This window comes from Sus scrofa, chromosome 6 (genome assembly GCF_054392235.1).
Source record: "Sus scrofa isolate SSC_HxYL_T2T_F1_AM1 chromosome 6, Sscrofa_HxYL_maternal_Yorkshire_Landrace_v2.0, whole genome shotgun sequence".
Taxonomy (NCBI): Eukaryota; Metazoa; Chordata; class Mammalia; order Artiodactyla; family Suidae; genus Sus; species Sus scrofa.
In genome coordinates, this window is record NC_139388.1 from 156,762,192 (window position 1) to 156,786,981 (window position 24,790).

General features: G+C 41.3%; 1 protein-coding gene and 1 pseudogene across 3 annotated transcripts in view; both read left to right on the top strand.

Annotated features, from left to right (window-relative positions):
- The window catches only part of LOC110261221 (cytochrome P450 2J2), a 94,132-nt gene that overhangs the window by 21,684 nt on the left and 47,658 nt on the right, over positions 1 to 24,790 (top strand). The window contains exons 4-9 of one of the 3 annotated variants that reach the window (XM_021096564.2): positions 26 to 186; positions 2,735 to 2,911; positions 5,174 to 5,315; positions 7,611 to 7,798; positions 10,973 to 11,111; positions 13,887 to 14,400. In XM_021096564.2, the coding sequence (XP_020952223.2) occupies positions 26 to 186; positions 2,735 to 2,911; positions 5,174 to 5,315; positions 7,611 to 7,798; positions 10,973 to 11,111; positions 13,887 to 14,065 (986 nt within the window). In that variant the 3' untranslated portion in view covers positions 14,066 to 14,400. Of the gene's footprint in view, positions 1 to 25; positions 187 to 2,734; positions 2,912 to 5,173; positions 5,316 to 7,610; positions 7,799 to 10,972; positions 11,112 to 13,886; positions 14,401 to 24,790 lie in introns of those variants that run through there. The other 2 variants (XM_084964904.1, XM_084964905.1) reach the window with 2 other exon arrangements.
- Positions 16,166 to 24,790, top strand: part of LOC100525291 (cytochrome P450 2J2-like) — a 56,662-nt pseudogene continuing 48,037 nt past the window's right edge.

The window sequence follows — 24,790 nt, forward strand, 5'->3', positions numbered from 1 at the left end:
GGCCCATCTCTTCCTCTGCCTTCAGGACAGCCTTTTGACCCTCACTTCAAAATCAACAATGCAGTTTCCAATATCATTTGCTCCATCACATTTGGGGAGCGCTTTGACTACCAGGATGACCAGTTCCAAGAGTTGCTGAGGCTCCTGGATGAGGTCACATGTCAGGAGCCATCAACGCAATGCCAGGTGAGGCAGTTCTCACTTCCTATCCTGGATAAGGTTCATCGGGTTGATGTCAGACACAGATAGGGTTTTCCTTTTTTTTTTTTTTTTTTTTTTTTTTTTGCTAATAGATAACCTTTTAAAAATAGACTGTAACACATAGTTGAAGTCAATGTGTTGAATCTAGTGTTTTAGATAATATTGTTAAATATTCACTACAAACAATGTTTCTAATATTGATGTAAAGTAGAAACCTGAACATGACTTACACCTATGGACCTATGTTTCTTTCTTTAAGAAGCACAATATCACCATCAGCTTTGAGTCCCTCCTCTCTATGTCCCTTCCTAGTCCACCATCTCCGTCCTCCCTCAGCAGTACCTTTCGGTACCTGACTGTCCCTCAGCGCATTGTTTTAAGAGTCACATGTTAGTTGCACTCCTTTCTTTATTTTGTGTCATTTCCATGTAGCAATATGCTCCTTCTGTTACTCTATTCACTATGGATGAACACATGGGGATTTCCAGTTTGGGGATGTTATGAATCAAGTTGTCATGAACATTCTTGTTTCATCCTTCATGTGGACACATCCACTCATCTCTGAAATGTACACCTGGATGTAAAAATACTTAAAGGTTTCCCAAGTGGTTGTACACCTTACTTGCCCATCCACACTTTTATATCAGTCTTCTTAATTTGCAGGTTATAAATTTTTGGGGGTTTAGACCTCACCCTTTTTGTAGGTTCTGCCCTCTGCTTTTGTCCTGCTAGGCCTGTGAGTCTAACAAAACCTCTGCTCACCTTCTTGGACTCTCAGCCACTTTTCTGGATTTGGAAACCATTTCTAAGGGAAAGTCATCCCCAAGTGTTTTATTTATTCCCGACAAGCATCTTTGCCTGGAGCCTTATGGACCCATAACACCAACACTGATAAAGAAATTAGCATGACTCCTGGCACATTAAAGAAGCATAATGAATGTGAGCTATTATGATTATTGTCAAAGTTGCTTTCGAATAATTTTATTTATATTCAATTCTATTTGTGGTTGTCCCCATTCAGTAATTCCATTTTATTCTCTCCATTTAATAGAGAACCTAGAAAGTCATGAGAGTTCAGTGGGTATCCAGGTGTCTGTCCCCAGGGAACACAAATTCCTAGGAGAGATGGGGCAGTGAGGCAGGGGTAAGAAGCATTTCTTAGAGATCCAAAATAGATCAGGCACTTTGATGAGCAACTGCACATACTTTATCTCAGTTAATTTTTACAACAGTCCTTTAGTGATGAAATGAAGCATCCAGATGTGTGCAGGCCAACATGGAAATGTGTGAGCAAATTCACATGGCGGTCACTGGCTCTGTGTTAGTGCTGTATGGGTCTCATGTCATTTGGTCATGAACATTGCCTGGGTTCCCATTAACAGGTTGTTTAAGTAGTGACAAATCACTCATTATTACTACTATTATTATTCCTATTATCAGCAAAGTATTATAGTTAGAAAACAACAAAGCTAACAGTTAGACCCATGGCTGTTTCATTTTAAACTTGGGCAAATTTCTATTCTGTTATGCTGTCTATTTTCTACCAGATAATATTAGAGAAATATATTTTTAAAAAAACTGTTTATTTCAGTAAATGTGTCTTACTCACATGGAGATTACATCGTAATAGGAACAGACAAATGAATACATATCTATGTTTAACACAGACTGATAGGTGGATAAATTGATAGATCAGTAGGTCCATAGATGCATACGTTTTACACACACAAATATGCACATACACACACATTAGTGACAGTTGCCAAGAAAAAATAAAACAAAATGTGAGTGTGGAAAGAGGGTACCAAAGATACTGCTAATTATAGGATCGTCAAGTAAGACAGGTCTAAATTGATGACATTTGAGCTGCACCTCAATGAAGGAAGGGCCTGGAGTTACACAGATTCCAAAGGAAGAGCATTTACATGGAAGGAACAGCAAATGCCAAAACCTAGCCAAGAGCATCCTTGATGTGACCCCTGAGGCCCATGGGGCTGGACTGGAGAGAGTAAGAGAGGGTGTGATGACTGAGAGTGATGGCAGAGGAGGTGACAGGAGTGGGAGGAGCCAGCTCACATAGAGCTCCAGGACAGGAATGATATGGAATTTGTCTAAATGCCATGGAAAATCATTGAAGGCTGAGAACCAGAAAGGGAAAGATCTTATTAAACTGTTAAATGATCCCACTGGCAGCTCAGTGGAAAACAGACTGGGGAAGTGGTCAGGTATAGAATCAGGAAAACTGTGGGAGGCTTTACAGCATCCAAGTAAGAAATGTTGGTGGATTGTACAAGGACAACAAAGCACATATGATGAGAAATGGTGTAAAATTGGTTATTTTTTAGATGGAGTGCTGGAAGGCTTTGCCAGAAGGGTAGGAAGAGGGTAAAGAAAGAGGAAGTGTCAAGGATGACTCCAAGGTTAAGTGTAAGCAAATAAAAGAGATGGAAAGAGAAGTTGATGTCTGCTGTCTTTAAAAAGTATAAAACTAGCACCACCTTGTCTCTATGATTTTTTTTTTTTTCTCAATCAGTTCTACAATGTGTTTCCACGGATAATGAAATTCCTTCCTGGACCCCACCAAACCCTCTTCAGTAACTGGGAGAAACTGAAAGTGTTTGTTGCTCGAATGATTGAAAATCACAGGACAGACTGGAATCCTGCTGAAGCAAGAGACTTCATTGATGCTTACCTCCAGGAAATAGAAAAGGTGAGGAAGCCAGAGTTGTTTCCTGAGTTTTTTTTTTTTTTTCCTTGCTTTTTAGGGCTGCACCCAAGGCATATGGAGGTTCCAAAGCTAGGGGTTGAATCAGAGCTACAGCTGCCAGCCTACACCCAGCCCCAGCCCCAGCCCCAGCAATGTGGGATCTGAGTCACATCCACAACCTACACTACAGCTCACAGCAATGCGGATCCTTAACCCACTGAGCGAGGCCAGGAATTGAACCTGCGTCCTCATGGATGTTAGTCAGATTCATTTCCACTGAGCCATGATGAGAGCTCCTAGAGTTTAATTCTTAAAGAGTAAATGAAGGTATTTTACTTTCTTATTGCTGCTGTAACAAATTACGGGGCTCGAAACCACACAAATTCATTCTCTTACAGATCTAGAGTTCAGAAGTCTGAAAGCAGTGTCACTAGGTTGAAGCCAAGGTATTGTCAGGGCTGCTCCTCTTGGAGGCTCTAGGGAATAACCCATTGATTGACATTTGAACTTCTAGAGGCTGTTTGTACTCCTTGACTAATGGCCCTGTCTTCCATCTTAAAGCCTTCAATGTACCATCATCTCTTTTTTCATCTTTACATCTCTTTATGACTGTCTTGTACCCTTCTCATAAAGACTCTTATGATTATATTGGGCTCATCTGGATAATCCAGGCTAGCTCATCTGGATAATCCAGGCTAATCTTCTTTCATCAAGATGATTACCTTTGGAGTTCCCATTGTGACTCAGTGGTAACAAACTCAACTAGTATCCATGAGGATGTGGGTTTGATCCCTGGTTTCGCTCAGTGTTTTAAGTATCCGGCATTGCCATGAACTGAGGTGTAGGTCACAGATGCGGCTTGGATTCTGTGTTGCTGTGGCTGTGGCATAGGCTACTAGCTCCAATTTGACCCCTAGCCAGGGAAATTCTTTAAAAAAATATATAATTATATTGACAAAGTTCCTTCTGCAATATAATATTCATGGATTCCACAGATTAGGAACTGGACATCTATGTGGGTCATTTTTCAGCCAGCACAGGGGAGTAAAAATCGAGGCAATATTTCAGAGTGTAGGAATAGCATTAACTCAGAAATGATGAAACAATTAGAAATAAGGTTTGACATTTAAGATCATTTGCCTCAAGGCCTTGGCAAAGCCCAAATACTGCCTTTTTCATAGTCTCTTCTCTACCCTCTATCCTTGTCTGAAGGATCTTTACACAAAAGGAAAGAGAAGCAGTGTTTCCTATCACTTCAACCTGTGCCTGGGTTTCTACCCCTTCTCCCAGTTCTCCAGTGCAGAACAGAGGTAAAGCTGACTCAGATGCTAGAGTTTACCCTCACGTGGGAGGGACTTTGCCTTCCTCATCCCCATATCGTCCACTTTCCAAGATGATATAAAAGAAGCAGGAAAAAATGCCAAGTTGGATGTTTAGCCTTTACTGTAGTAACCCCTCTGCCTCAGAGTCATCAATTTTGACCCTCAGATTATTCATTCATTCTCTTGAAGTTTGCAAAATGGTAGATTTCTTTCCCTCTGCTCTCTTATTTCACCTTATTGACATAACATTCATAGGAGCATTGACTTCTCCCCTGAGGAAGACACATCACTTGCTGTAAGGCATGCAGGTGGGGGACCATCACAAAGGAATATGGATGCATTGAAGCTTCTAGAGGAAGGTGGTAGAGCTGCTGCAGTGTCATGAGGAATGGCTGTTGGGATCAGAGAAGTTTAACCTAGAAAGAAAAAGATTAATGGGGTATGTGTGAATTTTTGTACTTTAGAGAAATTCTTTCTGGTATCAGTACAAAACTCTATTGAGGATTAGCTACATGCCCTTTCCATCTCATGTAATTCATTATGCCATCTTAAGGGTGAGTGCTGTTATTTCTATTTTATGGTCACTAAACTGAAATACAGAGAAGTTTAGTAGCTTTTTAAAATCATACAGATAGTGAATAATGTAGGAAATATTGGAAACCAAGGCTGTTTTTTCAGCATACTAGTAGAAACTCCCAAATTATGGAAGTTAAAAAGAAATAGTTGTTTCAGCTCTCATCCAGAAGATGTAACAAAAGCTTCCAGCACTTGGGGCAGGAGGATGCTAATGATGTTTCATTAATGAGTTTCTGCCTCCTGAAATGGCCAAAGAGAAAATCACTTCTCCTGGGGTCTCTCCTTCCACATTCTCTCTAGGATGACCCCCATGTGTTGTGAGTACCAAGATCCACCCAAATAAACCAATCATCATTGTACTTTCTAGCATAAGGGTGATGCTACTTCAAGTTTCCATGAAGAAAACCTCATCTTCACCACCCTGGACCTCTTCTTTGCTGGAACTGAGACCACGTCAACAACACTGCGCTGGGGTCTGCTCTTCATGGCCATGTACCCAGAAATCCAAGGTGAGCATGTCAGTGGGTTGGTCTGAGCAGGTCAGAATGGGGCCTTCTGGAACACACTGCCCTGGACGTGGGGCCAGAAGCTAGCCTGGTAGGATGGAGAGGCAGGTAGGACAGTCACGGAGCCAGGTGGACTTGAGACCAGGCACCTTCTTCAGTTTTTCTGTCAGGATTATGATGGATCCATATAATACACATATAACAGAGAGTCTCTGCCCTCAAGAAACTCATAGTCCACAGGGGCAACAATGAAGTCCATTGACAATGCGGTGAGTTCCAGGAAATAGCTCCGTTCTGTTCACATATGAAACTTGGGCACAGTCTCCCTTCCTTTTGAGTTATGACTTCCATCACCCTGTGGACAGTGTTTGAACACCCTTGTCTGGTATATCACATCCTCTGATGTGCCTCTTTCTGCCTGTCCAGCCTCAAATCTTTCCACCCTGCATGGTGGCCTCATTAAATCACATGTCCTCTTCTTTGTGTTGTCCTTGTCTGTGCCTCTTGGCCATCGTATCTGCTCTTCCCTAGAAAGATAATACAAGATGTATTTCCATAATTTCTTTACACAGTTAACCACTGGGTATTCTTAAAGAATCAGCTCAAACACAACCTTTACTAAGACGTTTTCCCATTCTTCTAGGAAAGTACTAGCAGTTGCTTTCTCTAACGATGATCTAATGTACTTCCATTACTTTACTCATTATATATGTTTTAAATATTTTCCCCACAGGCTGTAGTACATTCCAAGACAGTGACTGTTATAGTCATTTTCCTTTCTCCAGGTTCCAGGACAGTTTAAGCACAAGAAGGATAAAATTTGTTTGGATACAGTTTTTCAAACTGTAGGTAACAGTTTATAATTAGGACATAATGTCAGTTTAGCGACTCAAGACCAATGTTTTGCCCTAAATTAAAAAAAAATCAGAGTGATTCCTATGTATTAAGAATGTCTTATATGTATGCATATTTTTCTTTATGTGTAGTAAGTCATGTTGTAAAATGTGTTTGCAACTGTGAATCATTGGGTATTTTTTAAGTTTAAAAGTCACTGAGTTAGATACAGGTCTGGCTTCTCTATTAGAGGTTTCAAAATAACAGTGGCTTAAAATGGTATAAAAAGTGGAAGCAGCTCAAGTGTCTATTGATCTATTGATAGATGAATGGATAAACAAAATGTGGAATGCCCTGGGACGGTATGCAGCCTTAAAAAGAAAAAATTCTGACACATGCTACAACATGCATGAACCCTGAGGATATTATGCCAAGTTCTACAATCCAAAAAAAGACATATACTATATGATTCTACATTTGTGACCAATGACTGAAGTGTGGAAATCATAGAAGGTGAAAGTGAAATGGTGGTTCTCAGAGCCTGAGGTTAGGGGGACATGGGGAGTTATGGTTTTAGATAGGGAGTTTCAGTGTTGCAATATAAAAAAGTTCTGGAGATTGGTTGCACAACAATGTGAATATACTTAACATTATTAAAATGAGTAAGATGATAAATTACATATTATATGTATTTGATCACAAGTTTTGAAGTTTTTAAATGGTTAGTTAAAAAAAAAAAGAAGTTTGTTTTTCTATCAAGTGAAAATATCTGGGCTGGACTCTGCAGACACCCCTTGGGTCTAAGCTCCTTCCAGTGAGTGCTCTGTTTCTAGAATGATACCCTTATAGGCACTCTTGGAGATGGTTTACCCCTGAGCCTGCCTTCCCGCCAGTAGGAAGGGAAGAAGGAGAAGGAGGCACACACCATCCTTTTAAGGTTCTAAACTTAGTCACAAGAGAATCTAGCAAAGGAGGCACACACCAACCTTTTAAGATTCCAAAATTAGTCACAAGAGAATCTAGCAAAGTGAGTCTTTAGCTGGGTATCCAGGTATAGGCTAAAATCTCTATGGCTGTAGAAAAAGAGGAAAACAGATATTGAGGCTATAATAGCAGGGGTTTTTGTTTGTTTGTTCGTTGGATGCTCCTCCAAATTAGTTCATGTAAATCCCAAAACATCCTAAAAATAAAACTATATTTATCCTTACTAATAAGAAGAGAAAATGGGGGCTCAAGGACTTTCAGAATCTTACAACCGTAATGTTGCCGAGCAAGAGTTTGCCACCAGATTTGTTGTAAACCAGGGCCTACTTTCCAAACTCACATCATCCGTGAGAAACTACAGTCTATAGAGCCTACTATAACTGCAACCATCACGATTCTGCTTTTTTTATGCTTTAGTTGAACCAGGCTCAAGAAAAGTTATAGACTAATAGAATAATAGAACCTCCTCTGCTTTTCCAGAGAAAGTACAAGCTGAGATTGATAGGGTGCTTGGCCAATCACAGCAGCCAAGCATAGCAGCTCGTGAGTGCATGCCCTACACCAACGCTGTCATCCATGAGGTCCAGAGAATGGGCAACATCATCCCCATGAACGTGCCCAGGGAGGCGGCAGAGGGTACCACCCTGGCTGGATACCACCTGCCCAAGGTAATTAGGGTCCTACTTGCAACCTCAGATCTCTAAGCTCATCTTTGTAAAAGGTGGAAATCTCAACTAGAAAAGTGACTTGTATTCTTGTCCTCAGGAATCACGTATGGAGAGAGAGAAAGATTATACCTGATAGAGTGCTAGGTTTGTTCTCTGTGTGTGATTTGAGAACATTATTTCAGCTAGATGTTAATAGGTGTTATGGAGGGGAAGGGGAATTCCTAGGTCAAATACGCTTAGGCAAAGCCTGGCTTTTCTTAGCTGTGAGGTTGCTCAGTGTTTTTACTACATTATGTGCCCTGTGAATCTTTCTTGGGATACAGCAGGCAGTAACTCTCAGTCAGACTTTGTCATAAGGTCTTTTCTTGGTCTTGGTAGAGCTTCTCACAGGACAGGAATCTGCGGGACTTAAGATAATTCTGCTTCACAATCCTAGGGAAATAGAATATTGAAATACGAAGGGGGATTTGAGACCAACTGACCCAATATCACATTAATGTTGGAGATTCTAGCATAATATCCCCACAGGTGTCCTCCAAGTTCTGACTTACATCCCGTGATGGAACTATCACCTCACGGAAACCAAGCCAAGTCTGAGCAGTACTAAGTATCAGTACTGGAGAGAAAGGAACCAGCGCTGATTAAGCAGTGATTATGTACCATGGACCATACAGGCTCTTTCAAAATGTCTTGATAAGTCCTCAGAATATCCTGTTATCCCCATATTCTGAGTATGGAAGCCAACTCTCAGGGAGTGATTTATCTTGCATTTAAGTTCTCCCAGCTACATAGTGACAAGCGTTGGGTTCCAGAAACAGAGCTGTTTTGATTCCCAGGCTCATCTTTTTTGTACTACAACATGTTCTCTTCACAGGAGTTGCTTTAATTTGGCTTTGAAAGAGTTTTCCTGCAATAGTTCTCACTCTGTCCCTGTTAAATTCCCTGTCCTCTCAAAGGACATCCTGCTCTCCTCTGCCCACCACTCAGAATCTTGGCAGGCAGCTCTCCTGTGCCCCCTAGTGTCCTCTCTCCACACTACACATTCACCCTTCCTGGGTTTTCTCACCACCTTGGTGAGCCTCTATGGATCCGCTCCAGTTTGTCTAAGTCCCTCTGTGTGTGGTGTACTGGGGATGATCTCAAGAGGCAGAACCAGAGGAGTGTCCCCATTTGACACCTCTTGGTCACCAAACCTGCAGATCCAGAAAAAGCAGCTTTTTCTGAAGTTATTGCATCAGCTAATTGAGCATCTTACTGATAAAATCTGAGGTATAGATGATTTTGTAGGTACTCCTTGCATTTTTTGGGGGAAATTCATGTAGCTCAAGGGAACCAGCCTACCTCAGCAGGCACTTTCCACCACAAATTTTTAACATCTGATTGAAGAATCATCCTGGGAACTGAGACATCTCATTGACTATATGTTGTAGAGGTTGGGAGCCATAGTTTTGATATGAAAAGTCCTAGTTCAAATTATGGTCCTACCTCCTCCCACCATTACTCTGGGCATCTTATTCAACCTCTCAGAGCTGCAATTCCTTTACCTGTAAATGTGCATTTAAACCTACCTTAGTGGTCGAGGTATAATGAGGTCATACACGTAGAACACAATCTAGTGCTTAGTATAGAAAGTGCTCAAAATAGCAGTTATTATTCTTTACTAATTCAACAGGTGTTCTTTAAGCACCAAAAATGTTCAGGTCTGGGAAACACAACTCTGAGTAAAATAATCACACAAGTTTATAATTATAAACCATGATAACTGCCCAAGGGGGAAAAAAGTCACTAGTTTCTGGAATGACGCAGGTTAGCTGCAATGGGGAGTGAGAGCAGGATGGGGCAGAGAAGGCTTCCAAAAGGAGATGACATTTGATCTGAGGATTAAAGGAGGCTTCAGAGTTACCTCAGTGACAAAGTGGGGAGGAAGGATATTCCAGCAAGGTCTACAGCATGTAAAGAGGCCTGAAAATGAGTGGGAACATGTGCCCTGTTTGAGAAGCCTGATGTAGTGGGAGTGAAGGCAGGAGGAGGGGCTCAGACAGGGCTCAGGTGGTGCAACTTTGATCTAAGGGAGATGGAGCTAATTGGAGATTATCCATCAAATTCTAGGTGTGGAGGGTGGATGGAGAATGACAAGAGTAAATCATGTTCAAAGTTCACTCTGGGGAGTTCCCATCGTGGCACAGTGGTTAACGAATCCGACTAGGAACCATGAGGTTGCGGGTTCGATCCCTGCCCTTGCTCAGTGGGTCAAGGTTCCGGCGTCGCCGTGAGCTGTGGTGTAGGTCGCAGACGCGGCTGGGATCCTGCGTTGCTGTGGCTCTGATGTAGGCTGGCAGCTACAGCTCCGATTAGACCCCTAGCCTGGGAACCTCCATATGCCGCGGGAGCGGCCCAAGAAATGGCAAAAAGACAAAAAAAAAAAAGTTCACTCTGTTTTCAGCACGTGCAGCACAATGGAAGGAGAAAGAGAGGACGTGGGACCTAGGCAACTATTACAGGCATAGAGGCAACCAAGGTAGTCGCCTAGACCAAGGCGGCAGTGGCGAACCTAAGTGGAGGTGACAGAATCAGGAAAAATTTCAAGTGAAATTGACCAGCTTCACTGAAGGCTTGAATGAAGGCAGCGTGAGGAATAGAGGGGACCTGAGTGGATAGTGTTTCCTTTCCCTGAATAGCCTGATTCTATAATTAAATCTTCTTTGGAATGTACTAGACAGTGGAGGGAAGAGAATGAGAGACAGAAATGAATGGGACGTATTTTAGCTTGTAAGGAGAAACAAAGACATAGGAGACATTTTTACCTTGGAAGAGCTGCCTTAGCTATCGCTTCCTGGAGAAGCTGGGTTGATTTTGGTACAGAAGTGTTAGTTCTCTCACTGATGCACACATGTTCCCTCCAGGTTCTACACTGACAGGTCCCTGTAGAGATCCACCCGAAGTCAAGAGTAATCACATCATTACCAGCAGACAATTCCAGTCCATCCTTGCCGGCTGTGCATGGCATAGAGCAGGGTCCTAGGGGTGGGGCTCTGAGGATGATGTGTTGGGGAGGTTGAGGGAGCTCAGGGAGGGTACTGTAGCCTTGGTGTAGGAGCCTAGAGTCTTCCCACCCCTCTACAAATGTGTGTTGTGTGGGTCAAGCCTTGCCTGGGTCTTTGCTGTGTTTTCCAGGGGACCATGGTTCTGACCAATCTGACTGCCCTGCACAGGGACCCAGCAGAGTGGACCACCCCAGACAGGTTCAATCCAGAGCATTTTCTGGAGAATGGGCAGTTTAAGAAACGGGAAGCTTTTCTGCCTTTCTCAATAGGTGAGTTGCAATAAATTGTGGTGTGGGAACCTGGAGTCCTGCTCTCAGCCCTTCCCCACTTTTTTCTCTGCTGTGTTTCCAAGGTCAACTGCAAAAAAAAAAAAAAAAAGCCAAAACCTAAAAGTTGAGAATTATATTTTATCCAGGGCATTGCCAATGACTAAACTCCAGGATGGCAGCCTCTCCAATAGCTGTTAGGGACTGTTCCCAAGTGGTAAGGACATCCTCAGGGTATACAGAAGCTTTTTCTGAAAAAATAAATGTAGTCAAACATCAAAAAAAATTACTGCTAGTTACCAAGAAAATGAAAACCAACCACACAAAAAACCAAACCAAAACCCTCAGACATCTCAAATGAATGCTTTTAGTGCTTTTCTTTTTATGGCGAGATCCAAGAGCCTGGGCTCATTAAAATTATATTTTTATATGTATCCTAACACTTTAGGACCAGTATCCTTTTTTTTCTCCATCCTGACTTCCCCTCTCAGTGCAGCACCAGGGGCAGCTGCAGTGGCTGATGGCTGGAGGGAGGCCAACATTCACTATTACCAGAATGGCAGGGAAAGGTATTATTGCAGATGTATATTTTCTTAAGTTTTTCCTATTTGATCCAACAAAGCAACAGATAGCTTCATGAAAAGCAAGAGGCTGAATCTTCATTTTTCAAAAAAAATAAAAATAAAAATCATTTTGTGTTAGGAGGTAAGGTTAGGACATATTTTTCTTAAAAACTCTAGGTCAGTTCTCTCATTTTAGTAATAAGGGTAATTGACCTGTTTCATTAGTTATGCCCAGTCAGTGGAAGCACCAAGGATATGGCTCATGTTTTCTGTAATCCAGGCTGAAGATCTGAAGTTAATTGTCTCCATGATTTTATTTATTTGTTTTGATTTGCTTTTTAGGACCTCAGGTGCAGCATATGGAAGTTTCGAGGCCAGGGGTTGACCGGAGCTACAGCAGTCGGCCTACGCCACAGCCACAGCAAGGCAGGATCTGAGCTGTGTCTGCGACCCACGCCACAGCTCATGGCAACACTGGATCCTTAACCCACTGACCATAGAATCCATATCTTCATGAATACTAGTCAGGTTCATTACTGCTGAGCCACGATAGGAACCCCAGTCATCTCTATGATTTTAAAAGCAAATTCATAGTTTCTGTCTTCTTGGTATTCCTGCCCAGCCACATAACATAGTTAGTACAGAGGTTATTTTACATGTCTCACAAGTGAAAAGTGTTTATGTCTATAAGAATATAGGGTTTACTCATAGCCCAGAGTTGATGACTCATGTAACCAGTACTTAACCCTGGTTCCCGACGCTCTGGGTCCAGTTTTATCACAATATCTGGATTCTACTAAGAGAAACTTGAGTATTTACAATATAAATGATCTGGTATTATTTTAACAAAATTTCCTTATTGTACTATGTATGAGAGGGAAAGAAATGAGGATGAGGGTAAAAGCGATGATTAGACACAGGCTGCTGTGAAACAGGCAAAGAATAATATAAGAATGATGTAATTCTGAAGCATATTTACAAGTATTAATTACTTTGCAAATATTCTCCAATTTTATTTCCTCAACAACTTGTTAAAAACAGAGGACAAAATTGAGGTATACATGCATTATTTTCCAAGATTATTTCATTACATAGGAACATAGAAAGTAACACAACACACAGAAGTAACCACAGAGATAATCCTGTGACTGTGTGCAGGAGAATCCTTACAAGGACAGCGAGGAAATATGTCAAAACCTTAACAAGGGTTTTGTCTGCATTACTGTGTTTATAGTTTTCATGTTTTTTCCTTTCTGCAGTGAATATGTATCACTAGGGAGAAAGGAAGTTATTCAAACCCACACAAGAGCAACAGAGGCAGAGACCAGTGTGGGGAGTAGTAGCCCAAGTGGGGCAAGGAGGGCATTCAGGAAGGGGAGGGGGCAGCGGAGACCTGGAGTGGGGGTCAGAGCACAGCCTGATGAGAGGGGGGCTGCCCTGCAGGAGGGGCCATGGCAGGGAGGGTCGAAGTCGTTAAGGAGGGAACCTGACACAAGGAAGATAGATGCCTTGTACTTAGGAAACCTTGTCCTGACATTGACTTGCTTATACTTTGCAACAGTTTTAGGAATTGAAAAACTTAACACACATATTTGGTCTTGGTCTGCTTTTTTTTTTTTTTTTTTTTTGTCTTTTTAGGGCCGCACCCACAGCATATGGAGGTGTGGGGTCTAACCGGAGCTGTAGCCACCAGCCTACACCACAGCCACAGCCACGTCAGATCTGAGCCGCATCTGCGCCCTACACCATGGTTCATAGCAACACCCGATCCTTGACCCACTGAGTGAGGCCAGGGATCAAACCCTCAGCCTCATGGTTCCTAGTCAGATTCGTTTTTGCTTCGCCACAGTGGGAACCCTTGTTTTTGTCTGCTTTTGTCTTTATTGTTTGCTAATTGGTTTTGGAAAGACTTTAGGCTGAATGCCCCTCTCCAGTCAATCTAGGCCCCTCCCTTCCTTCATCTACACCCTGAACCTTCACACCTGTGCCTCACCTGCCTGCCCCTGAGGGCTCTGGAGTGTGTGATTGTGGGTTGATGCTTTCTGGGCTTGGGTGAACCCAGGTGGTTCTGATCAAATAAGCCGAGTCCATAAAGCCCCAGGCCCAGCAGGCCCGCCCCAGGCTCGGGCTTTGCCAGACATGGTAGAAGATCTCAGTCCTTGCTGGGCACAGACACCACCAGGAAGGTAACTCCTCTTACGCTTTTGTCTTGCAGGAAAGCGGGCGTGCCTTGGAGAACAGCTGGCCAGGACTGAGCTGTTCGTTTTCTTTACTTCCCTTTTACAAAAATTCTCCTTCAGGCCTCCAGACAATGAGAAGCTGAGCCTCAAGTTCAGAATGGGCCTGACCCTCTCCCCAGTCACCTACCGCATCTGTGCTGTTCCCAGGGCATGAGGTTGTGGGAGGGGGAGGGGAAGGAAAGCAGGAAGAATGGGCACCTCCCCCAAGGCAGGGGCTCCTGCTCAGAAGTGAGGGGACAGCATCAAGTGCCTCTGAGCACAGGTCCTAGGAACTGCACTCAGAGGAACCTGGGTCCAAACCCCAGCTTTGCCACCTCCAGTGTGGCCCTGGGCAAATCAGTTAAGATGTATGTGAGTCATTTGCCTTTTCATCTGGGAGATTTGAAGAGGATCATGATTGCTTCTGTAAAGGAAGAACTGCTTTAAAAATCAGAGGAAATAATGGACTTGAAGTGGTTTGGAAACCATAAAGCTCATTATAAAGTCGTACCTGTGATCTGCCTCCTTCTCTGCCTTCTTCCTTAGGTGGGGATTTGCTTCTAGCCTGTTGAGATGGTCTGGGTCAAAGTGGTACCAGTTGGTCAATAAGAGTTAGAAGTGGGACCCTGGGTCGTCAGCCTCAGAGGTTGGCCACAAAGAATGTCAATCTTGGTAGCACTGTTTAGGCTTCTGCTTCTGCCTCAGATAACCCCCCAGGAAGGTGGCTGGGCAGGTAGTGTCCTGATTTATAGGCAGGTTTCTATGGAAAAGCAGTTTCTCTTGTTCTCCTAAAGACCCAGGACCTTGGCCTTGGACCCAGGACCAAGGACAAGGTGACCTGGAAAGCATGTATAGGGAACAAATGTGGAAATATATTCTATCTTTAAGCTGCCTCCTTACCTTAAATCCCCTCTCATGCATTTATTCTCAAGCCCCATATTGGAGTTAACAGCAGGTGGGTGTGATCTTTTCTCAAAAATTGATTGCCCCCTTTTGATGGACAAGCTTTCCAAGCCTAAAGTCAACAGAGCCATGGTAGAATACTTTATAGCAGGAACCAGAAATGCCAGAATTCTGCTCCATCCACCTGCATGTCATTGCTGAAGGGAGAAAATGGCCATAAGCTGAGGGACCGTGTACCTACGATAGTCTATGGACTTTTGTTGCCAACCCCCATGAAAATAAACCACAAACAAACCTTGTAAACTGAACTAAAACCATATACAAGACCTTTTTGTTTAGGCTTTTAAACCTAAGTGATTTAAATAGCTCAGAACGAAATGAGCCATGAGGACATGAGGCTTTTCCTTTCTACTGCTTGGGCTTCAGAAAAAAGCCATTCAGTGGCCATCATTCAAGGGAAGCAGAAATAGGAAAGGGGGATACAGAGAGTCTCTCTGGCGGAGTCTGAGCCTTTTGGGGAGAGCCAGCGCAGGTGTGGAAGAAATGGTTACAGTTCTCATTGTGGAGGAGGAGGAGGAGCTGGTCCTTCCTGGCAGTAGAAGAACAGAAAATGAGAACCCCAGCTGCACACCAGAGTGCACTTTCTTATAACCTTCTGGAAAGTTGGAGCTCTAGAAAACACCCCAAATGATATTTCTATAAGAAAACCAATCAAATCAGACCTTGAACTTCCAGAACATCTGAGCCCTTATCTTTCACTTCCTCCTACCCCCAGGCAGATCATCCATGTAGGAGACTGAACAATGGGCCAAACTGCCTTCCATAATATGCTCAGTGTCCCCATCTGTAAAATGCAAGCTCGTCAGTGAGTTCCATTCCTACTCTGATGTGCACTTCCCATGATTCTAGAAGGGCATTTACTTACTCCATGTGGAATCTATGGAAAACCCTAGGACTCTCACCCTGACCTAACAGATGCAATGAGTCACAGAGCAAAATATTGTGACCACGATTAATCAGAAAGTTTGGGGACATGTGACTGGGAGCGACTGAATTTTCTGACCATGTAAAATCTCTCTTTTCCTCAAGGTTCATTGGAGAAACTCTAAAATATGACTTCTCTTCCTCTCCAAGTATCACACAAGGCTTCTGTTGTCTGTGCTTTTGTACTCTTATTCTTCATCTCTTTTGGAAGCTTTGGGGCCCCTTCCTCTCCATTTGTGTCAGGGTCTAACACATAGTGTGCAAGTCATGACATGTTTTATGGCATCATGGGACGAGGCCCAGATTTTACCACAAAGCACCCCAGGCTACGGATCTTTCCTCCACCCATGTCCTGCTGAGACACAGACACATCCACACTGCAGTGTCAATGTCACATAAGGTTGGAGGTGGAGGACCCACAAGCAGACGAGGAGCAGGGCACTCAGGAGACCCTAAGTTGTGTGGAGTGTGTCCAGGTCAGGCATGGCTGGACCACATGCCCCAGGAAGAGGCTCCAGTACAGAGGTCACTTCCCAGAGACTGTATGTTTACAGACGAGAGGCTGGGGCTGGCAGACTTAAGTGACAAGGACAGCTTCCTGGGTGAGTTTCTATGTTAGACCGGGGAATCCTAGAGCTTTACCTGGGTGTCAGGCTGTTCTCCCATGGAGCCAACTCAAGCCTGCTCATTGCTAAGCTACACTGAGAATGAGTGTCCAGGGACATGGGTTTTATCTCTCCTCAACTCCTGACTGTGACTTTGGGCAACATATTTAAAACACAAATATTGGTTTTCCTCCTCTCAAAAATGGAATAGGCCTCCTGCTCCATTTCCCCAGCTTATTTTCCCAGAACAGGCTGATGTCCCTGGGTGGGGTATTTTTACTATCTGGGTCACACTCTGTGCTTGTGCAGTCACCACAAGCTACTTGTACTGCTCTGAAAACCTAAGAACTTTTTGCTCTGCTTTTGAAACAGGTAAGAAATTAAGCAAGTATAAGGGTCAAATGCAAGGGGTCACTTTCAGGGGTTGGCACTGAATACAACACACAAAAGAGCAGCTTCTCTTTGACAGGTATATAGAGGATCCAAAGATAGCATAGGGCTCTGATGCACATACAATGTTAAAAGACGCAGGGGGTAGCATGGGGAGTCTGATGGACTAGGGGTCAGGGCTTTGGAGCTCGGCTTGCTTCAGTTTCAAATCTTATCTTTGATTAAACTTTTATTTCATTATTATTATTAATTAACAAGCTACTGTACTCTCCTGACATCATTTCCTAATCTAAACTAGAAGGAATAACACTGCTGGGAATTATGGGATAGGTTCAAAATCCCAAGACCCTCTCCGGGTCGCCTTCCTTTACGGTGCTTTTCTCTGTGGGATAATTAGCTAGTCACCCCAACAGATTCAGGAATGGCCCTGTCATTTACTTTGTACAATAAAAGAGCGCATAAGTTCCATGGGTCACTTCTGAGTGCTTAAGAGCCAGGTCATAGTTCACCATGTTTCCTTCTTCTCTGCAATGACTGGAAATACCCTAGTTAAGTATCCAACCTACACCCAGGAGTCAAAGTATCAGGGCCTTAGCTGATTCAAAATGGACTTAAGATGTGAAAATTAACCTATTTTGATGTGAGCCACTAGAATTTGGGATTGCTAGTTACAGTTTAGCATAAGTTATCCTAAACTGTCTGAATAACTTGCATTTTAATTGTTTTCATGCCCAAATATGTATGAGTGTGTATATATATACATATAAATTTATATTATGTGTTTAAATGTTTCGTTTATAAACATTCTATTGAATAAATATATAATATATATAAATATAAATGTTATATATATATTAAGCCAAATTACAGTGTGCTTGGTAGGTGATAGGTAGTTGTAATGCTGTTAAGGTTTTTCATACAAAGCTTCCCGTTATTTCTGTACCTTTTTTACCAGGCCATTTGATCTTTTCCTCACTGGATTCACAGAACAATACACTTTTCCCTGTGGACTGCAAGATCATTTTAATCCGTTAGCAAGCCTGCCATACTGGTGGTCTAGGTGAACAGCGCCCTCTGGAGGTAGCCGTGCACATCCACGTGTGTGACTTGCTCCATAGCTCAGGCGTAGTTTTGTGATCTGAAACCTCACCTCTTCAATCCATCTCTTAGTACTTCTCCTGCCAAACTGCTGAACTCCTATCAATTCCCTCCGACCAAGTCCTTTATCATATTATCTTTATATATGTTTCTGTAAGAAATGTCTCATTATATCCAGTAGACCTTGCTTAAATGTGACTCTTTAATGACATTTTGTTTCCTCTGTCAGCCAGTTAGTCGATCCCCTTGTCCATTCTCTGAGAATTTTATTCACAAGTTTCAATTTCCTATTTCCATTTCAATTTCCAGTTTCCCAACTATACTGAACTTTTCGAGGTGATTGTGCCTTACTCACTTAGGCTCAGTACACAGCAATTTGGGTGTATAGTAACTGCTTAGAAACTGCTTATTGAATCTGAGACAGGTTGAACCTGGGACCCTTTACTGCAGTGCTTGCACCCGGACCAAAGTTTCTTCCAGCAACAGAACACAAAGAAACACTAAGGGACTAAAAAACCTGCATGTATGCCTGGTTGGAGCTAATTATGAACAACTAGATACAAAAAGGCCAAAACCCAACTGCCACTTCTAAGGTGCCAAGGGTAAAAGCAGAGTACTGCGCATGATCTCTGCACACTGTACCACCAAGGAGGTAAGCAGGCCACCTAAGCCCCTCCTCTCACCCAACCCACTGACCCCACCTTACCCTCACCCCATTTAAGGAACCCCCTTCTGGGAGCAAGCAAGGGAAACTGTTACTTGTTTTCTCTTGTGCTGCAGCACCAGACCCGGTAAAGTTTTGCCTGAATTTCTCTACTGGCCTTTTCAATATTGATTAAAGAGTTCAAGAACCCAGATTCACAACAAACCTGGGGTAGTCAGGGCAGGGAGCCCAGTGACTAAGAGCAGGCAGAGGAATGCTACAGCCCTTCAGATACCTTCTTCTGCTGTGCAGCAGGCCTTTAGGCCTTAACGTCACACTCTGGAAAACCTAGACTTCAAAGAATGCTTGCTAAGCTCCCTTCTACTTCCAAAAATCTGACTTCTAGAGAGAAGAACCTCTGAAAAGGCCTTTCAAAAATCCACTCCTCCATAAATGCACTGAGGAAACTAGCAAAATTTGTCAAAATCAACATTTCCAGAACCCTGGACATTACGGAGAGAGAGTTCTTTCAACACCTGCAGTTTTGGCAAACAAAGTTTTGAATCTGAGCTTTTAAGGAAAAGCAAAAACAAAAAGAGAGCTGAATTTCAGTAAGAACTGAAAACTTTTAATTTGGCTCTGCTCCTGCTGCCCTCTCCCAAGCTCTGCTGTTCTCATAAAAAAGCAACAGTGTGGCAACTGTGACAGCTGAGAAAACCAGGCACCAAGCAGCACTGGAGGGAATTCCTCAGAGGCTCAGTGCTCAGACAACTGTCACTGTTTGGCCTATATGGCAGCTCCCTGGAAAGCCCCACTCTTGAAACTGTCTTAACTTGACCTGCCTCCAGTCTGTGTGAACCACACTACAAGTCATGTGTTCAAAAAAAAAGAGAGGCAGTTGTATATATGTACATTAACCTGAGGTAGCAATACCATATCTGCACCAAGAGGATTAAGAGGAAAAGGTGGGGAAGGGGGTGTCCACTTGGGCTTTAACAAGCTCTGCCATATTCCTGAGAATCTAGAAGGCTCTGCACCTTCAATGGCTCTGTACATGTTCACAAGGGACCGGAGAAGCACTAATCCCAGAGCCACTAATTGTGGTTTTGATTTGCATCTCCCTAATGATAAATACTGCTGAGCACTAGTTAATGTATCTGTTGGCCATGTGTATGTCTTCATTTGAGAAAGGTTCTCTTCAAGCCCCTTGCCCATTCTTTGACTGGGTTATTTTTTGGGTTTTTGTTGTTTTTTTGCTATTGTGTTGTATGAGTTCCTTATATATTCTGGATGTTAACCACTTACCATATAAATATATGTATATCTAAATATATGTGTGTATGTACATGTATATGTATATCTAAATACACACACACACACACACACATAGAAATATGTGGTTTGCAAATGTTCACTTTCCTTCCATAGGTTGCTTTTCTATTCCATTGATTGTATCCTTTACTGTGCAAAATGTTTATGGTTTGATATAGTCCCACTTGTCTATTTTTGCTTTTGTTGCCTATGTTTTTGGTGTCATGACCAAAAAATTGTCACTAAGGACAATGTCAAGAACATTTTCCCCTATGTTTTCTTCTAGTATTTCTTAGTTTGGGGTCTTATATTTAAATCTTTGAGTTGATTTTTTTATATAGTGTGAAACAAGAGTTCATTTTCATTCTTCTGTATGTGGGTATCCAGTTTTTCTAGCACTATTTATTGAAGAAACTATCCTTTCTTCTTTGTGTGTTCTTAATTCTCTTGTTGAAGATCACTTGGCCATAAATGTATAGATTTATTTTGGGGGTTCCTATTCTGTTTCACTGCTCTATAATTATCTGTTTTGATAATTACTGGAATCATTAACATACTGTTTGGATTACTGTAGATTGTAATTTTGTTTGAAATCAGGAAGTGTGATGCTTACAGCTTTGTTCTTCTTGCCCAAGAATGCTATGGCTATTGGGGATCTTTTATATTCATTCTATATGAATTTAAATTTTTTCCCCTATTTCTATAAAGTATGCTGTTGGGATTTTAATAGGAATTCCAGTCAATCTGTAGATAGCTTTGGGTAGTATGGACATTTTTACAGTATTAATTCTTCCAATCTATGAACATGGGGTGTCTTTCCATCTACCTATGTCTTCTTTAATTTCCTTATCTTTTATAGTTTTCAATGTACATGACCCTCACTTCTTTCATTAAGTTTAGTCCTGATTATTTTATTTTGTTGTTGTTATTGTAAGTGGAATTGTTTTCTTAATTTCCTTTTTGGGTAGTTCATTGTTAATATAGAAATACCGATTTTTGTATGTCAATTTTTATCCTACAAATATACTGAATTTTTTTGAGCTAATTGTAGTTCCTTCATTTGTTTGTTTTTGGTTGAGTCTTTAGTGTTTTCTACATATATAATCATGAAATCTATGAAGAGAGATAATTTTACTTCTTTCTTTCCATTTTACCTGCCTCTTTTTTTTTTTTTTTTTTCTTGTCTCCTTAATCTAGATTGGACTTCCAGGACTATGTTGAATAGAAGTGGTGAGAGTGGGCATCTTTATCTGTTACCAGTTCTTAGAGGAAAAGCTTTCAGTTTCCTGCCCACTGATTATGATGTTGTCTATGGGCTTTTCATATATAATCCTTATTATGTTGACATAAGTTCTTTCTACGCCTATTTTGTTGAGGGTTTTTATCATGAATAGATATTGAATTTTGTCAAGTACTTTTTCTGCATCTACTGAGATAATCATGTGTTTTTTTTATCTTTCATTCTATTGATGTGGTGAATCACCTGATATTTGTGTTTGATACACCCTGTAACCCAAGGATAAGTCTTAATTGGTCATGGTGTATAATCCTTTTAATGCACTGCTGAAATTTGATTTACTATTATTTTATTGAATGTGTTTGCATCTGTTTTTATTAGCTATATTGGCCTGTAGTTTTCTTTTTGTGATGTTTTTGTCTCACTTTGGTATTGAGGTGGTTCTGACTTCATCAAATGAGTTTGGGAGTGTTCCTACTTCCATTTTTTTTTAGAAGGGTTTAACAAAGATTGATATTAATTCTTTTTGAATGTTTGGTGGAATTCACCCCATGAAGCCATCTGCCCCTTGGATTTTCTTTATGAAGAGTTGTTTTTTCAGGTTTCAGTTTTTCTTACAAGTTTTTTCTAAAATTGAAATATAGTCAATTTACAATATTGTGTTAGCGTCATGTAGACAGCAATGTGATTCAGTTTTGTATAGATATTTTTTCAGATTATTTTCCATTATAGTTCATTAAAAGATATTGAATGTTGTTTTCTGTGTTATACAGTAAATCCTTGTTGCTTATCAATTTTATATATAGAAGTGTGTATCTGTTAATCCTATACTCTTAACTTATCACCCCTTCTTTCTCCTTTGGTTACCATAAGTTTGTTTTCTGTGTCTATGAGTCTATCATATAAGTTATATTTCTCTTCTCTTAGTATGATATTCTTTACATCCATTCATGTTGCTGCAAAGGAAAATATTTCTATTTTACAGCTGAATAATATTTCATTGTATATATTTTGATTACTGCTTCATCTCCTTATTTGTTACTGATCTGCTCAAAGTCTATTTCTTTTCTTGATTCAGCCAGAGTATGTTGTATGTTTCTAGGAATTTATCCAGATTTTGTTCTCTAGTTTGTTGGTATATGATTTTTCCCAATAGTTGCTTATGATCTTTTTAATTTCTGAGGCATCCATTATAATATCTTCTTGGAACATTCTATTGGTATTGCTCCTGGAAGCAGAGCCATCTACAAATTCTAAAATAGTTCCATGTCCAGAATGTTCTGTGAGCAAAGGAAACTGCAATCCTGTTCAAGCCACATATATTTGAAGTCATTGCTAAAATAACTTATCCTGTAACCAAACTAGTATTTGGAACTGCTTATCCCTTTTTAAAAATCAGTCCATGATCTAAGTTATTCTGAGTATAAATCAATTGTGGTTCATTTTTTTTACTTCATCATGTGATCTATAACTGACCATTTGTTCCCAAAGCTTATATTTGCTCTGCTAGATACCACACTGCTCAGATGACAATCCCTTTGAAGACTGATTCTAGAGTTCACTTCACCAAGGAAGATTTGATCCCATATCCTGGAATAGTCTTTGACCTAACATTTGATGTTGGTGCAGAATGTCAGTATAAATTCCAGGCAGAAAGATTGGCCAAAAAGCAATGGTAAATTGTAAGATAGGACATGGTACAAACATACAGAAATTGGTGGGGAAGGTAAGACTTAAATTAGGGGCTTGAAAGATGTCTGTGATAATTAGAAGGACCAGACAGGGCACTTTGGGCAGGTGGTTAGGTGAAATAAACATGTTTACACAGAGGAAGATGTGGTGTCAAGCTTGCCTGGAGCCCAAATTCATATTTAAAAATAATAGGAGATTCAATCAGATAAATTAGGCTGGGGGGTAAGGAGGCTGGCATGAATTTTGGAGGCCTTAGAACTAAGCAGGCATGTTTACAGGTGACAGAGCATAAAGAAATACTCTCCTGATTTATGGTTCAGGAAAACAGCACTAATTCTGCTCTTGAACAAAGCAGAATTTGAATTTTTGCTTTGCCACACCCACAGGCATTTTGAACTTGAACAAAATGATTTCATATCCATAAACTACAGTGTGATAATCTGAAAAATTGGGACCATACTAACTATATCTCAAGTCTGTTAGTGGGATTAAATGAAATAATAAATGTAAAATGCTCAATAATAATGGCACATTGGGAAACCAGATTATTTAAATTCTTTTCTCCGGTATTCAAGGATTTTAGAAGTTTTTACCACCAAAGAGATGAGAACCCGAGGGCATGCTGTGCCCTTGTAGTCCAGTCACAAGATTGGAGTCACCAAGTTTCTTTCATAAAAATGTTTAACATTCTCAGACTTTAGCTCACACTCTCTAGATGAGCACTGAAGGAGCCAAAGTGAACATCCAGAATTTTATGTGAGAACTGACAAAGGAGCAGACACTGGAGATGATATGGACAGTAAAATGATCCAAAGTATGGATAAAACTAGATTTAAAAAAACCCTGCTAAATCACAACTTGAATTCTGGTTCCTGAGGGAGGACAGGAAAAATTCAGTTTGATTCAAAAGCACGTATTAGACAATCCAGAGTTTTTCAAACCAGGGTAGAGCTTTACCTCTGGATGAGAGATAATGCCTAGAAAGAGGCACAAGGCAGATTGCCAATACTATTCCATTTTCTGTTGTGTGCTATTATATGGAATATGTAAACTTTATGCACATTCCCTGAGCTATGGACTTAGAATGTGTGCAATTTCTGTGTATATTATATACTTCAATAAGCAGTGTGAAAGCTTTTTACACAGTAAACGCACAACAAAATGGTGTATTTGTCATATATTTTCATAGTTAAGAGGTGCATTTTAACCATGCCTTTGCTGTAGAAAAAGACCAGTTTTTTAGAATTTAAAATAATTTGAACTTGAAACCATCAGAAGGCTCTGGCAAACTAAGGGCATCATGTGACACTGGATGGCTTGAGGCTTAATGAAATGGTAGCAACTCATTATTTCCAAAGAAAAGAAAATAAGAACAATTTTTTAAGTGGTATGTAACATGGGTCCATCCCTGTACACCTAAGTCCGTGTTTTCTCTGGAGAGCCCATGGATCATAGACTCTCAGGGTTGGAGAATATAAAGCACTTTTGTTTTCTTTTTTTATATTTTAGAGCTGTACCTACAGCACATGGATATTCCCAGAGGGGTTGAGTCAGAGCTACAGCTGCCAGCCTACGCCACAGCCACAGCAACGTGGCAGTTACGTCTATGACCTACACCACAGGTCACGGCAATGCTGGATCCTTAACCCACTGAATGAGGCCAGGGATCAAACCCGCATCCTCATGGATCCTAGTCAGTTTTGTTAACCTTTAAGCCACAAAGGACCCTCCTAGGAAATGCCTATTAAAGCACTTCTAATCCTGCATTGCTCATCACATGTATATTTCCTCTTCAGCAATCTTGTTCTAATTTTTCTCCAGTGATAAAAAAAAAAAAACTTGCTAATACCCTGTTTCATAGCTGCTACAGTCTATTTTCTTGTAAGCCATATTTGAAATTAATGGGTAAAATTCTCTGAATAAAAAGACGTGTTCTTGAAGTTCCTGTCATGGCACAGTGGTTAACGAATCCAACTAGGAACCATGAGGTTGCGGGTTCGATCCCTGCCCTTGCTCAGTGGGTTAAGGATCTGGCGT